Source organism: Lampetra planeri, chromosome 30 (assembly GCF_965212315.1).
Source record: "Lampetra planeri chromosome 30, kcLamPlan1.2.h2, whole genome shotgun sequence".
Classification (NCBI taxonomy): domain Eukaryota; kingdom Metazoa; phylum Chordata; class Hyperoartia; order Petromyzontiformes; family Petromyzontidae; genus Lampetra; species Lampetra planeri.
In genome coordinates, this window is record NC_136136.1 from 3,340,423 (window position 1) to 3,356,010 (window position 15,588).

The window sequence follows — 15,588 nt, forward strand, 5'->3', positions numbered from 1 at the left end:
TCACTCCATCTCCACGCTGTTCTCCCCTTTGGTTGCCAATCTGCCGTTCGTCTCAAGCATGTAGCAGAAAGCAATACACACTGGGATTTCGATTTAAAGCTTTCGTGGCTGCAGGGATTCATATTCTTGGATCTTTCGGTAAAGTCACGTAGAAGGGAAATAATAAAATAATAAAAATAAAACATAATATGCAAATTCCTTTGTCAAGGCGCCCCTTCCCCCCTCCAACCCAGCTTAAATATACGCTGCCAAGCCTGGTGGTGCCCATTCAGACGCTGTCTTTCCGACAGACCTGTTCTTCACCTGAGGACGGCTGCTTGCGTTGTGGCCGAAACGTCGTGAGAATTATTTTATTTTTATTATTGTATTATTTCCCTTCTACGTGACTTTACCGAAAGAACCAAGAAGACACACTGGGATGTTTTTGGGCCGTGACTTCAGAGCAATCGTCATTCTGCTCCGACGGACCATTGCCCAAAAGCGTCAGCCTATCACTGGCGCCTACTTTCCTCTGGGAAAAGCTGCGGTGTGGTCGGCACTCGCAAAGAGTGGCTCCCAAAGGAGAGAAGACGCGCAGCAGAGAGGGCGTCCACCTTGGGATGCAGCGATTAATCAAGCCATCAGCGGGAGCAAGGTGGAACGTTGCCACGTGGGCCCGTGATGAATGGCGGTGGCACAGGAAGGTCTTCATCCAGCAGTGTCGATCGTGGCTGTTGTAGGCAGTGCTAATGACGAATACCGTAATCACCCGCCAGATGTCGTCAATACCACTGCCTTCATCTAAGCATCGGAGCAATCGCGGTTAATACCATGATCATGGTTAATACCATGATCATGGTTAATACCACTGCCTTCATCATCTAAGCAGCAGTGATCATGGTCAATATCATGGCCAATACCATGATCATGGTTAAAGCCACTGCCTTCATCATCTAAGTAGTAGTTATCATGGTCAATATCATGGCTAATACCATGATCATGGTTAAAGCCACTGCCTTCATCATCTAAGCAGCAGTGATCATGGTCAATATCATGGTTAATACCATGATCATGGTTAAAGCCACTGCCTTCATCATCTAAGTAGTAGTGATCATGGTCAATATCATGGTTAATACCATGATCATGGTTAAAGCCACTGCCTTCATCATCTAAGTAGTAGTGATGATGGTCAATATCATGGTTAATACCATGATCATGGTTAACACAACTGCCTTCATCATCTAAGCAGTGGAGTGATCAGTCAATATCATGGTTAATAGCGTGGTCATGGTTAAAGCCACTGCCTTCATCATCTAAGTAGTAGTGATCATGGTCAATATCATGGTTAATACCATGATCATGGTTAACTCCACTGCCTCCATCATCTAAGAAGTAGTGATCATGGTCAATATCATGGTAAATACCATGATTATGGTTAACACAACTGCCTTCATCATCTAAGCAGTGGAGTGGTCATGGTGTAGGACGGCAGTGCGATCCGCGAACGTGACGCGTCAGAGTTGTAGCGTCATTGTGACATTGGCAACACGTCTCTCGCACATGGCGTAGAAATTGTTTATTGTAACTTTTGAAGCAACTACTCTGCGACAGGGAATAACGTACAAACCATAGGGCAGTTGAAACCAAAGCGAGATGTTTTTTCATTTGGTTTATCCCTTCCAAATGACAACAATTTTACAAACGCATTACACTATAGCTGTAGAGCACCCCACCCCAACCACCACATGTTAAAACATGACAGACCAATAACAAATTCCATAAATTCGTAACGTAACAAAGCAAAGAGTACATTTAATACTGTATTACAGTTCATGCGCAGTATTAAACGACAGCTGTACAGACATTTAATGTGCATGTACATTTTTCACTGCAATCTTAAAACAACAGTAAGGATAATTTACTTCAAATTCATTCCATTCATAATTACACGTGTGCTAAAAACAAAATGCACACTTTCCAGTCCCGGCAGGTAAAGTGTAGAATAAAATAAAGGTCCACGCATTAGAGTGGCAAGTACTTAAAAAAAAAAGGACACGGTTATATTTGATAACCGTACGCTAAAGTAGCTTCTAACCTCTCCTGCACCACCTTACATTATATTTATATGTTTTGCTAAATTAAAGTGAAAACAGTAGTTATTAAAAAAAATTAGTACAGGCAAAAACGTCCGTGAGCATATTTAATGAGTACGCAAAAACCGGCAAAGGGGTGTTATAAACTTAACTTGAAATTGTACTAAATTTAAGCATAATTATAAATCGTTATCCCAAAATTGTTGGCTTGGTATACAGCTCATATCGTGTGATGAAAACTAACAAGCTCTTTGTAAAACCAACGCTCAATGGGCTAACTTATTTAAGAGGTGGGGCCGAACAGATGTCTGCTTTTTTTGTGGTTAACGTTTAAATGAAAGATTGTCAAGGGGAATCATCACTCCTGCGGACACAGCCACACGTCGTACAACGGGTATTGTAAAAACCACACATTCGTTTGCCAAAATGTCCACTTGGCTTAGTCCATCCGCACGCAGGAAATGATTGCGACCCGGTTAAAACTGTAACGAAGAGTCCGGCATTCATGGCACAGTGTGGCCACCAGCCAAGCACCACGTGCGCACACATCAAGCATCGGAGCACAGACATTAACACAAATGCAATTCACATAAATAAAACACGGTATTACTGCCAACATCACAAAGGCTACTGAATGATAGATCATTTGCGTTGTCATGAAAATATCACAAAGGCCAGACGGACGGTCTCCGGCTTTCATATGGGGCGTATAATTTCGCTTCATTTGGTGCCCGATGCCAAGTACGCGGAGAGCCTCCGCGAGGACGCTTCATTGAAGACGAGTCGCCAGGTTTCAGGATGAGGCTACAGTCCCCCCTGCGTCCTTTAGGCCAGACTCCGCTGCCGTGGTTTGATCCGCGGGTAGAGCTGTCGAGAGACGCACAACATTGTTAAACAGTCTCCCGTGCATGGACAAATGCAGGCGCCCACACATCCAACATACAAATGCACGTGATTTACGACCAACCCGAAATGATGTGAAAATACAAACAATAAACTACTCCCAAGAAATGTGTAAAAAAAAAAGATATACCTATTTATAATACCTTTAGTTCTATGGCTATAAATCATGTAACGTGGTGACCTATAGTGTGCAATTGTTTACATTGTGCAATGCTTGCAAGTGCATGTTTATATGCAATTTTGTTTGTGTGCAAAGTGACAGGTTTTAATAGAAAGTATTATATCCAATCATGTGCAATGCAACATAAACTCAATATGTATTATCTAAGCATAGGGGGGCTAATGCCGCGTTGGCAATAAACCATCACCACGGAGATCCCACGTTCCAACCATAATTAATGAAGGTTCTTAATTGTATAGCCAGTTGACAGTCTCGGCACCATTCAAAACGACCGCGGCAAATAAAACCAATTCAATTGCTTTTACACTTTACAAATAAAATGTGTATGTATCCGCCACTCAACGCATATCTCAACAGACTGCATTTGCGAGAAGGTGCACCATCCCATGCATTGTAGAAAGCAAATCAAGGGACCTCAATCTAAGTTCTGCTGTCATCTTCAACACTTTCTGCCAGAGTTCAAAATGAACTGCCTGCATCTAGCGGCATAACAGTGACTGTGCAAATGAAATATCACGCGAATCTATATTTCACAAAAAAAGTTTTGCTGGCTTGCTAGCTACGCAGGTGGCCTGCAAACGGGTGGGGGCACGAGAGGGGGGAGATGCGCGCAGTGGGGGGGGGGGCTAGGCGGGGAGGGGTGCATGTTGTTACACGTGGGAGGGAGGGGGACACCCAGGGGTGGGGAGGAAGGTCGTTTAATGACAGGTACTTTCAAGCTGTTATTTTTAAAAGTTTTGCTGGCTGGTTGGTTGCCTGCCTGCATGCCGGGAGGGAGGGAGGAACGGACAGATGGTCACATCCAAAGGAAGTGCAGGCTGCTCGTCAAACTTTAGAATAAAACAAAAAATCCACAAATAATCGCACGTGTGTGTATATACAAACAACAAACAAAGATCCCCATATAGCCTGAACAGACTGTTGGGGCAAGTGCTGTTAGCGAGAATCTATGAAGGCCGGCACGGGAGACGAAAGGGTGGATTGGCCAGCACCACGCCCAACCGCCTTTGTCACCCCAGTGGCGATGTTTATATGACGCACCAGGTACTCCTTTGAGGCCGAGTCGACCTAGGGGAGGCCCAGGACCAGTTCAGATAATTGTCACGGTTGGCCGTGAGCGGGAATCGAACTCCGGTTGCCGGGTTCGTAGCACAGCGCGCTAAACGCTTAACTACTGTTCACCACACAGCGATGCATTCTTCTCAACAGCTGTTTGAATATTGTGAAAGCATCAGCTCCAAATCGAAGAGGGGAGTGTGAGAAAACGCAAAAAATTTATTGAGATTGGTGGGAGACAGACAATTTGAAATAACAATTGGAGTACTCTATAATTCCTCACTATTGCCCTTTGACGCATAATAGGGTTGTCCCGCGTGTTGTTCGGCACGAAGTCTGACATTTAGCTCCACGTTCGTTCTCCCGAGAAAAAGTTCCCAGCACGTGGAGCGAAGAAAGTTTTAGGACACGGAGTGAAACATTGGACATCGTGCCGAAGGAGCACGGAGCACGTGGTACAGCCCTCAATCACACGCAGAGTGCAGCACGACCGGAAACACCTACAAAGTGTTCCTTACCATTATTTTGTAAGAAATTAGGCCGTTTAGATCTAAAAGAGCGTAGCTACAGTGGCTTCCTAATATCGGAAGAGCGTTCCAGACGGCCGCAGAAGTGCATCTGAAAGCGCGCGATGCAGTGACGGTCTCTGTTTTCATGTGCTAGTTTGATAACTCATTTATTTAAACTGCTTCTTGTGTTTACTTTGCCGTCCTTTCCCCGCACCTCCGATTAGCACCGTTGGCTACGTACGATGCGAAAGAAGTTCAACGTACATACATACAACTGACCGTCCCTTTAATATATCGATCACGTGAACGCACGTGGCATGTTAGCCCCCCCCCCCGGCTCCCCGAATGTGGTCCAGCATCTCATCCTCCTCTCGCTCCTCCTCACCCCGAGCAGGTTGCGTGGCACGTATCCCTCCCGCTCGTCCAAGCGCACCCACCACCACTCCGTCTCCTCGTCGTCCCCACGTCGCAGCGCGGTCAGCGCATCGCCCTCCCGCACCGTCAGCTCGTCCTCGCTCTCCGCCTCCAAGTCCCAGAGCGCGTACACCACCCCCTTGTTCATCACGCCCATCTTCTCTTGCACGCCTGCGAGCAACAACGCCACGTGCGCCAACACACCCACACACACAAAGGACAACGATCAGCCCCCAATGAAGGCATACGAGTTGCCGGGGGCAAGTGCCGTCAGCGAGCACGTGTGAAGGCTGACACAGCACGTGTGAAGGCTGACACAGCACGTGTGAAGGCTGACAGCGCGTGTGAAGGCTGACACAGTGCGTGAGGCTCGCACCGTGCCCGGCAGCCTTTGTCTCCCCAGTGCTGATGATTATACGCCGCATCAGGTACTCATTTGAGGCCCAGTAGACCTCGGGGAAGTCCTCGAATAGTTCAGATATCTGTCACTGATGTTAGCCATGGTTGGGAATTGCAACTCAGGTTGCCGGCTTTGTAGCAGGGTGCGCTAACCACCATGTTACCGGTCCCACTCCCAAATGGCCATGTAAACACACGCGCGCGCGCGCGCACGCACGCACGCACGCACGCACACAACACGCGAGCTGTTGTTGTTTTAACCAAGTGACGTGTCACACATCTGTAACTCAGTTATCAAGGTCGCTTGATCACACGATTAGATGTTTGCTTCCGTTGAACTTCGAACTGTGAATCTGGTGATCTAGATTTTACTCATGGCCATGGCTATCATCAGTGGCAAAGCACTTCCGAACCAGTCTTGGGATCTCCCTCCACTTCAACTTACCTGCCCTGCTTCGCAAGGTCAAGTATGCCGAAACAACACTCAAGATCACAGAGGGCCTCTATTCAGGATGTGATTCACAAATGTGCTTAGACATCATTGAAAAGAAAAAAATTGTTATGATCTATTGAACACTGTTACTCCATAGTATTGCAGACAAGCTATACACTGGAAGAGCACAATGGCTACTGGCACGCAAACACAATCCCTAGGGGTGAGGTTCAGGGTTAGTGTGTTGTTTAAAAATGGGACCATCCAAACTTGCCCTTGACAGTTATTGCTTTACTCTTTCGCAACAGCTTGGACATGGCTTTTACTTCATATCAGCGGGCATAGTTCACTCCACAACGTCAATTCTCTGAAGCACACTTAGCAAATATCAACCCCCGGTGGCCTGGAGTGTTACGCTGTCCACTTGCCAGTGTTCAAGTGCCTTTTGACAAAAATAGTCGCTGCCGTTGTAGTGGGAGCCCAGGGACGGAAGAGGTGCCGTGGTAATTGAGACACGCTATGGAGAGGTGTGCGCTCACAATTACACCGACACCGAAATAGAAACGCGTAAATCAGGGTCCAGTATAAATCAGAGAGACATCCTTATGACAATTAAGTAGAGGAAATGGGCATGAGCGGGGAACAACGCGAGACTGGACTGTGGCAGATGGACGAGACTGGCGATGGAATGGAAGCCAAGGAGGGAACGCGCCCTGAGAGTACGTCCACCGCGGAGATGGAACAGTGAGATCAGTTTGTGTGCAGGAGCGAGATGAATTGTTGGCTACGTACGTGCGAAAGACGTTCAACATGCGTACATATACGCGAGACCGTAAGAGATGGCGACGATGACCCCGTTTACACTGCTAAATGCAACACAGAAAACTGAAGATGGAGCTGTAAGTTCAGTTCACGTGTGTGGCTGCGGTAGGCGGCAGCAGCACCAGACCGCAAGGGACAATAACGGCGTGGGAAGGCCTTCGTCCAGCAGTGGATTGATCGTGGCCGACGGCGACAATGATAATCATGAGCACATGCAGGAACACCCACCATAGAGGAACTGGTAGCACTGCTCGTAGCCCTCCTCCATCTCGTCGCACTTCTCGGCCGCCGTCTCCATGTCGCTCTGCGTGGCGGCGAACACGGCGGCGCCTGTCTCCACCAGGAAGCGGCACAGCTGCGTGCTGTTGCACGACGCGGCGCAGTGCAGCGGGGTCCTGGCACGAAGCGGCCGCAAGACGCTCACGGTGAGACTAAACCAGGGGCCGGCGACCTGCGGCCCTCCGGAGCCGTAACGCGGCTCGTTGAGGACTGCTTTGTGACGTTATTTATTAAGGACCACCATCTCGCATTCACCACACGCATTGCGGCTCTTGAAATATTGAAGAAAGAAATGGCGATTCTTGATGTATTGAGTGTCGAACCCTGGACTAAACTAGAAACTAAACTATTGTTGTTGTACCAGGTAAGGCCCCGCTGAGCTGTGAAGCTCTTTTTCAGAAGTGATCCGGCCATCACAAAATGAAAGCTCAACGAAGTGGGCTTATTGCGTGGAAATGTAGTGCTGCCAAACACTCCAAAACGCACGCGGTTTCTAATTGTGGAGACAAAAACCGGAGGACCCGGAGAAAAATCCACGCGACCACGGGGAGAACATGCAAACTCCAACTATACAGGAGGCGTCAGGGTCGAGGTCGAACCCACAACGTCCTGTATACCAGGCGAGGTATGTAATATCTCGCCACCATGACGCAACGGTAACCTATGACCTTGTCACCACCACTATCATGATCTTATCCATGTTCTCTTCAACCTCCCCGCCCTTACTCTGTGGGTCAAGACACGTATTTATCCGCTGCTTCCCTAACACTGCTCGACTTCGGAATTCCCTCCCATCATTTAATTTCCCAAACTCTTTACAACCTTGCTCAATGCAAGAATCACATCAGCTTTTACTACTACACCTTCACAGGTGCCGTTTGTTTCTGGACACTTGACACGTTTGAGGACCAGGTCATCTCATCTCGTGTCTGCATGCGCTCACGATGCCACCCCCCCCCCCCCATCTCGTGTAGTTTGTGGGTGAGAAATGGACACGTGCACACACACAAACACACACCATCCGTCACTGTCACCGGCGTTGACGTTGACGCCAAACTGCACGAGGAAGCGAACGATGTTCATGTGCCCAGCGCACACCGCGTTGTGCAGCGCCGTGATGCCCTCGTCGTTGGGCCGGCTGGGGTCCTCCGCCTGCAGACAAAAAGCCGCTCGCTCGTACCAACTTTCCATCATACAAATAGAGCCGTACTGGGGCCATGCCGGGGCCGTGCCAGGTGCGTTCTGAGGCCGCACGAAGCCAGCCCCAGTGTGGCTCAGTAAGCGCCGGTGAGGTTTTTTCCACCGTAGAAGCAGAGCCGTTGCCACTAACGTCAAGGGAAATGAACAAGTCGAGATGTCTACGGAGGTTACTCGATGACGCTCTGTCCTCACAGTGTATGTACCGACTAACGTGCAGTGTAGATGACGCTGTGTATCCACAGTGTACGAACTGACATCAAACTCAACGAAGGAGTCATTAGCCTCAGTCCCTGGCCCTGCTTGGCCTCAAGCAAGATTCCGTTGTCTCTTGAGGACACTGCATCACGGTTTGGTTCCAGCTCAGCATAGCAAATAGCCAGTGGAAAACCACCCATGACTGACGGAACTGCATTAGATTGGCTAGAAGGTGATGGTGGAAATGGGTTATTACTGACAAAACCGAATGCAGCAGATGACCGCTGCTGCAATACACTGAGTTGCAGCCAAGGTCATTCGGTTGAAGCATTTGATATGCAATCAAGGGCGATCGCAACTTAAATCGCATTTGTATCATCGTCATGGTTAATGTCGCAAAAATGAACAGCAATAAAGGCGTAGTTTTTTTACACTGAGCATAGACATACTGGCATATGATGTCTTGGCAAATTTCCATAATGGATACTTCATTTAGGTGCAGTAACATTATCATTGGGCCTCCTTTAAAATATTGCAGAATCTGTTCATTTAGGTAATTTTTGTAGCAGACGTAGTTTCACCAAATGTGTGGGTTGGCCAAAATGTAAATTCTTACATATCATCTTCAAAGTCTATATTATAAAACAGGTCAGCGCCTAGTTAAAGTGATTTAAAAAAAATAATGACCTGAAGTGTATGTAGCCATGTGCTTCTGGGTTAAGTAATTTAAAGTTACAAGTTATTTGGTGTCCGTGTTACGATCATGGAACACTTGAATTACGTACTGTCCATCCAATCTGCAGTGGAGTGCAACCCCCTACTTTGCCGCGATCTTAATGAAAACGCTGCATCTCGGCAGCATGCGGTGGTCAAGAACGTGAAATAAAATCAAGCGAAATTACGTGTCAAGCTTGTACCACCAAGACAAACACGGCAAATGAGATGCTGCCACCTCTTAACTGTGCAGCTTGGCGAAAGTAATTTTAAAATATCTAATTAAATTGTTGAGGATTCCAATACTGAGGAATGTACCATCGATGCGGATTTTGTAGGATTCAAGGGGTGTTTTTTACAAAGGTCCTTTGAATCTCGGGGTATTTTACTCCCCAAAAATTATATTCATCAACTCACGGCCACTCGTCAGTTTTAATTCCTCTAATGTACCTGTGACATTTCAGGCAAGTAATTTAGATGTTTATCTGAAGTTTAAATGAGATAGTACAACCCCTAACCTTATTCAGTCCCTACCTCTGTTTTTACACCTTATCTGTAATAGGATGATTTTCTTGTAGACATTTGTATTTGTTTCTGTAATTGCACTAGTATCATTTACTGACGTTATTTATTTTCCTAATTTACTACCTTGAAAGCATTCCAGTTCAGCCTTTAACCACAATTCAACCACATTAAACATGATGCATTGCTATGGCTAATTTCATTATAACTTCTTTTTTTTACTTATCATGAATCCTCTTACCATTAAAATTCTATTCCACGGTGTCCTAAACTAACTATGTCCGGATAAACATTTTCTGGATGGTCCAGCTTTGGAATGCTTGGCCAGTTTCACGTATTATATTTTACATATGGGAGTAAACCAGTGTATCATAGAAAACCTAGAAATATGAACAGACACTAAAATTCTGCGCAGACAGGGCCAACAATCCGCAATGTGATCTTGAAAAACTGGGATAAATTCGGGGTGCCCTGGGATACATATACACAAACAAAACTTCGCTACTTCTGTGAACATGCAGTTTAGCCCATTTACAGCTTGTAATGTTTATTTATTTTGCTATTATTTTGTGATAAAAATAAAACCTGCGGGTTGGCCGCACAAGGAAGCGTGACAGAACGGACGACACGATACAAAAAACCACGGACGTCGTGGCGGGCAAGCGAATCTGCAACTCGGCAGACGCAAAGTCGGCGGCGCTGACCTCGTAGATGACGCGCTGCACCAGGTCAAACTCCCCCTCGAGGGATGCGTCTAGCAGCAGGGCCAGCGGGTTGAACTTGACACGATCGCCCGTGCCCGTGCGCTCCGAGCCCGGCTTCTTCAGGTTTGTCCGCTTGTTCTACACACGCGCCGCGCCGTAAGTTGAGGGTTTTATGGAATTTATGTACGTATTTTGAACTTCTTTCGCACTGCACGTAGCCAATCGGAGGTGCGGGGGTAGGACAACAAAGCAAGCACAAAAAGTAATTTTAAAGAATATCCATCTTGTTGCGTACTTGTGAAAAGTAACATTGTTATCCTTCATCGATTGGTTATGGCCGTGGAAATTATTCTCAGATTTCACGATATAGGGTATATACGTTTATATTTTTAATAATTAATCAAAGAGGGCTTTGTCAATCCACTTACAGATGAAGGCCTCTACATGCCTTTCAGTCAAGGGGGGTTTGTGTGACTATATTTCACCGTGCTGGACCAGGTCAAATATCACTCGCCACTGATTTTAGTCATGGCCATATCTCAAGTCACCAGGCTCATAGCGCAATGTGACAACTACAGTGCCACCGTTCCACGCCATGTATGTGCACATATAATCGTAATAATTACCATTATGTTTATTTACCCAAGAAAGCTACACCAAGTCACAATACTTTTTCAAGAGGGTTCGTGCATTATGATCTTTTCACTCCCGAGAATGATTGGCTTGTGCGAGGACATCGGAGAATCCGGTAAATATGCACGTGTATGAGGGGGTAGCGTTGAAATCTGCCCAACAAATTGATGCAAGAATCCATTGCTGAACTGTGATCACCTCGCCATTTTAAAGCCCAAGCCTAAAACTCCTGATTATCTCAGCCAGTCGCTCATCCAAGTTCCAATCAGGCTGAACCGTCCCATAGACCCCGAGATCTTAATAATGCCGTTCCAATCTTGGCTATTCGGTCGAAGATACCCGTGAAAACCAGGCCACAAAATATTTAAAAAAAATCACTGCTTGAACAGCCGTGCTTACAGGTGGCAGGGTAGGCGGGAAGACGATGGGAGGCTTCAGGTCTTCCGGGTCGAACTCCTGCTCCGGATCCTCAAATAAGTAGTGGGAGGGCAGCGTCAGATGGTCTTCGATCGAGTCTTCCGCCCCAATGTCACTGGGCGTTGTCACATCCTCTTCCGCCGAGTCGTTGTTGTTTGGCTCCTCTTCTCCTTGGGAGCTGGTCCCATCCGCCTGCTCCTCCTCTGTGGATGATGGCGTCGTTGCTGCCACGCTAGTACCACTGACAAAAACGAAGAAATAACTGTTCATACAGGTTTTTTTTGGGGGGGGCTAGATCGCTTAAATATATTAATGCATCATTAATCCCACCACACCACCCGACGCAGCCAACTAGTAAGGGTTGTCACGTAAACAAAACGTGACAATTCGTTAACAGCACACCAGTGTTGGGAGAGCAAAGCCACAACATTTACAATCTGAATATGACGTTTATAATTCCGCAATCGAACCCAAAAAAAACTATATTTTGGATGATATTGGCCACGAAAGCCTTCGTGTTCAACTACAAAACATATTATTGTGATTCCTATTTAATCCGAATTTAACGTCAAATTTCACCTTCGTTGCTTGTATGTGTTGTTCAGACACGTGTTGCTGAGGCTGTGTTTTACCAGAATTATTTTCAGATGAAACGTACAATTTTACAAATATGACATTTTTTTCTGGTAATATAAAAGTTTGCTATAACTACAACATTTAAAAAATCAGTTGTTGTAATAAAGTGAATGAAATAATTAACATGACAGAGCAATAATAAAAATTATGGAATGATTTGCAATCATCCTCGACCACTTTTTTCAGTTTTTCCTCATTATAAGGATACTTGTTTGTTTTGGCAATTATACAAGAGCTGTGCATTTTTTGTTTGACTACAGAGCACAATTAACGTAGGCATTTTCGGGAGAAAAAAAAAACTAAATTATTTACGTTCAAAATTGGAATCTAGTTCAATTAACCTGCTGATAGGCAACAAAGAAAATCAATAAATTCTTCTGCAAATCACGTAAAGTTTGAAGTTTATGCATTAAACATGTGCAATTCTCTGCACATAATGAACTATTATCCTCCAATAGTGCTCGCATTGAACCAGCAAACTTGTGGACAATGAGTTGCAATGAACTCCTTTTTATTGCAGAGAAATTTAATAGTGTGTGAGCTCCACACCGAGCCATCGCATCATCCCAACACTCCCGCTGTATTGTTTCAGAGTAACTCATTGGATCAATAACAATTCTGCAGCCGTGCAAGGGTCCGATAATGCAACAATACGATGTACAAAGATAGGGGCATGTTACGGCCCGTTGGCTGGCTGCTGCATTACCAAAACAGAAAGGGTTTATTGCGCAGACTTGTTTTCTTTAATATATTTTTTTTATTCTTACCATTACTCATAGAAATTCCTGATGGGCTCTCTGCGTACCTGCCAGGGCTGCTGGGGAGAGCGTTATCATTGAGGTCTCCTGGTGGCGTTCCAGGCGGTGCGAGGGGGATGGAGGCAGGAGGAGGTGGTGGTTGCTGAGGCGCTGGGTCAAGCTCACCAGGTATGTACTCACTGCCGTCCGAGTCCTGGCTCAAAAAAGCCGTGCTCGAATTCTGCTGCCCGTACTGCGATCAATGCGGCACGCGCACAACAACAATGGGTTGTGAACTATGAGATGCGTTTTGAAAAATTGTAGACTCGGGACATTTATCAACACGAGAGCAAAATGCGCACGCAAGGCAAACACCTTCAATAATTAATTTTCTTCTGCCCAAATAAAAAAAAATTACAGTAATTGAAATTCATACAGCATCTAGCAGAAAAACACTAATTTCAATGCATATTAAAACCAAAGAGTTATTTTTAATGCAATTTAGTTTATGGAAGCATATTTTTAAACAAGCCTCACTGTGCCAGAAGAGCATTTTTCAGGAGGTTCCTGCTGTGGGGTGTTTTTCAAATTACAAACCAATGCATAGGAAGGTATAATATTTAAAGGTTTGCACAGGTGGATACAAGATCCATCACTCTACTCCCACCTCCCAACTCAGGCCAACAACAGCCATGAAATATTATGCTATATAAGCATCTTGAGATGAGGTCGCATTTGGATGTTATAAAAATCCAAATTGCTTTGTATTTGTTTTAAATTTACAAAATACCGTGACGCTCAGCTTGTTTGGGAGTCTCACATTATCTCCATGATTTGCCAACCCTTGCCTCCAAAAGTGCCGGATTAAAGGCATGCTGTACCATGCCCGGCACAAACCAAACACCCCGATCATCAACGTCGTCATCATCATGTTTCAGGCAGGTAAGCGTGCAATGGCAAGCCCTTCTCTCTGCTTGGAAAACAATTCGCCGAACTTACGTCATACGGCGCATACGTTGGCAGAGGCGGTGCGATCTGCCCGAAGTCGCGTGCCGCACCCTCCTCCAGTACGGACAGCGTCAGGCGCTGGTACTGCAACTTCTGCAGAAGGTGTCCCGGGCTGGTCTGATGGTGCAACAACGAGGCAGCGACCCCTCCACCGACGCCTCCGCCGCCTCCGCCGCCGCCGCCACCACCCAACCCTCCCAGGCTGCCCCCGAACCCCGTGCCGGATGTCTCTGGCTCGGCGATGGAGCCGCGTTTCTTGAGGGGCCGTGGGGCGTGCTGGAGCTTGCGCCGCAGCGCCTCCAGGTCGGCGTCGCTCTGGCCGCGGAGCGGGGACATGCTGATCGGCATCAGCTTGGTGGGGCTCAGTGGCCGGGGAGGGTCGGCGTCTGTGCCCGAGGCTGTGACGGGTATCGAAGCGAAGGGGGAAGCGTTGAGGTGTAAAGGTGTAACGATTCATCCCCACTGTCCCCTAACGATTTCTATGAATTGTCGTCACGTGGCATTCATGATTCCATTCGAGAATACATTTAAAAACGTAAACAAGAGGTGAATGGAGAATCTCTACTGCTTGCAGAGATCACATGAGCCCACAATACCACGTAAATAAAATAAAAGGTGAATTATTTCACACAATTTGATCCACAAACCTAATTTACTATTAATTGATTAATCCATGCGATTCAATAAATTTTCGCAATGCAGGCTCACCCTCCGTAGTGAGCATAGATAAAATAACATCTCTCCTTTGCATGGCAATCTCAGCAACAGTCCATTTTTCGATTTAAAGCTTTCGTGACTGCAGGGATTCATATTCTTGGTTCTTTCGGTAAAGTCGTTGGGACGCTGTATTTCCGACCGCTCTGTTTCTTCACCTGAGGACGGCTGCTTGTGTTGTGGCTGAAACGTCGTGAGAATGTTATTATATTATGTTTCATTTGTATTATTTTCTTATTTCCCTTCTACATGACTTTACCGAAAGAACCAAGAATATGAACAGTACATTTCACAAAAAGTAGTGACCCGATGTCTCAAGATGGTGAGATAATCTAGGATAAGGTGTTTTTTTTCTCTTCCTCATGGTAAAGTATATTCATTAACACGTATGTTTTCGCGACCAATAATACGTTTCATAGTTGATGCTTGGGTCCGATTGCACAAGAAGTGCAATGCAGACACATTTTCAGTTCATAAACAAAATAGCTGCTACTTAGTTCATAGGACAAATCAACTGTTTGTGTGTGTGTGTATAATACCTGGGCCTATGCTTGAAGTTAATCCTTCCATTTCCAACTCCCTGTCCTCTTGCAGAGTCCGTGGAATCGGCAGTCCGTATGGCAGTGGTGGACTGTAAGGGGGCCGTGCGGGGTCGTACGCTGGTAAAGGTTTCACCGGCGGCTTTTGGATGCTGCCAGTTGGCTTCCCATACCCTTTAAACAGTTGGAGAAAGATGCACAACAAGACAGATATATATTACGATATGTCCGTTGAATCATTTCAAAGACAAAGATCTCCCTCAGCCTGAACAGACTTTTAGGGCAAGTGCTGTTAAGCGAGCACCTATGAAGGCCGGCACGGTGCACGAAGAGGTGGGTGATCAGCATCACGCCCGACTCCTTTTGTCTCAACAGTGGTGGTGTTAACACACCGTACCAGATACTAGTTTGAGGCTCAGTCGACCTAGGGGAGGCCCGGGACCAATTCAGATAATCGTCACCGTTGTTGGCCTTGAATGGGAATCGAGCTCGGGCTGCCGG

The 15,588-nt window shown here is 46.3% G+C and overlaps 1 protein-coding gene across 3 annotated transcripts in view; it reads right to left on the minus strand.

The window, feature by feature from the left end:
- Positions 1–1,540: 1,540 nt before the first annotated feature.
- The window catches only part of LOC144728805 (apoptosis-stimulating of p53 protein 1-like), a 50,739-nt gene continuing 36,691 nt past the window's right edge, over positions 1,541–15,588 (minus strand). For all 3 annotated transcript variants that reach the window (XM_078608466.1, XM_078608467.1, XM_078608468.1), the window contains 9 exons: positions 15,088–15,261; positions 13,826–14,232; positions 12,895–13,079; positions 11,436–11,694; positions 10,404–10,541; positions 8,087–8,220; positions 7,018–7,184; positions 5,107–5,306; positions 1,541–2,939 (listed from right to left, as the gene is read on the minus strand). In XM_078608466.1, the coding sequence (XP_078464592.1) occupies positions 2,898–2,939; positions 5,107–5,306; positions 7,018–7,184; positions 8,087–8,220; positions 10,404–10,541; positions 11,436–11,694; positions 12,895–13,079; positions 13,826–14,232; positions 15,088–15,261 (1,706 nt within the window). In that variant the 3' untranslated portion in view covers positions 1,541–2,897. The remainder of the gene's footprint in view (positions 2,940–5,106; positions 5,307–7,017; positions 7,185–8,086; positions 8,221–10,403; positions 10,542–11,435; positions 11,695–12,894; positions 13,080–13,825; positions 14,233–15,087; positions 15,262–15,588) is intronic.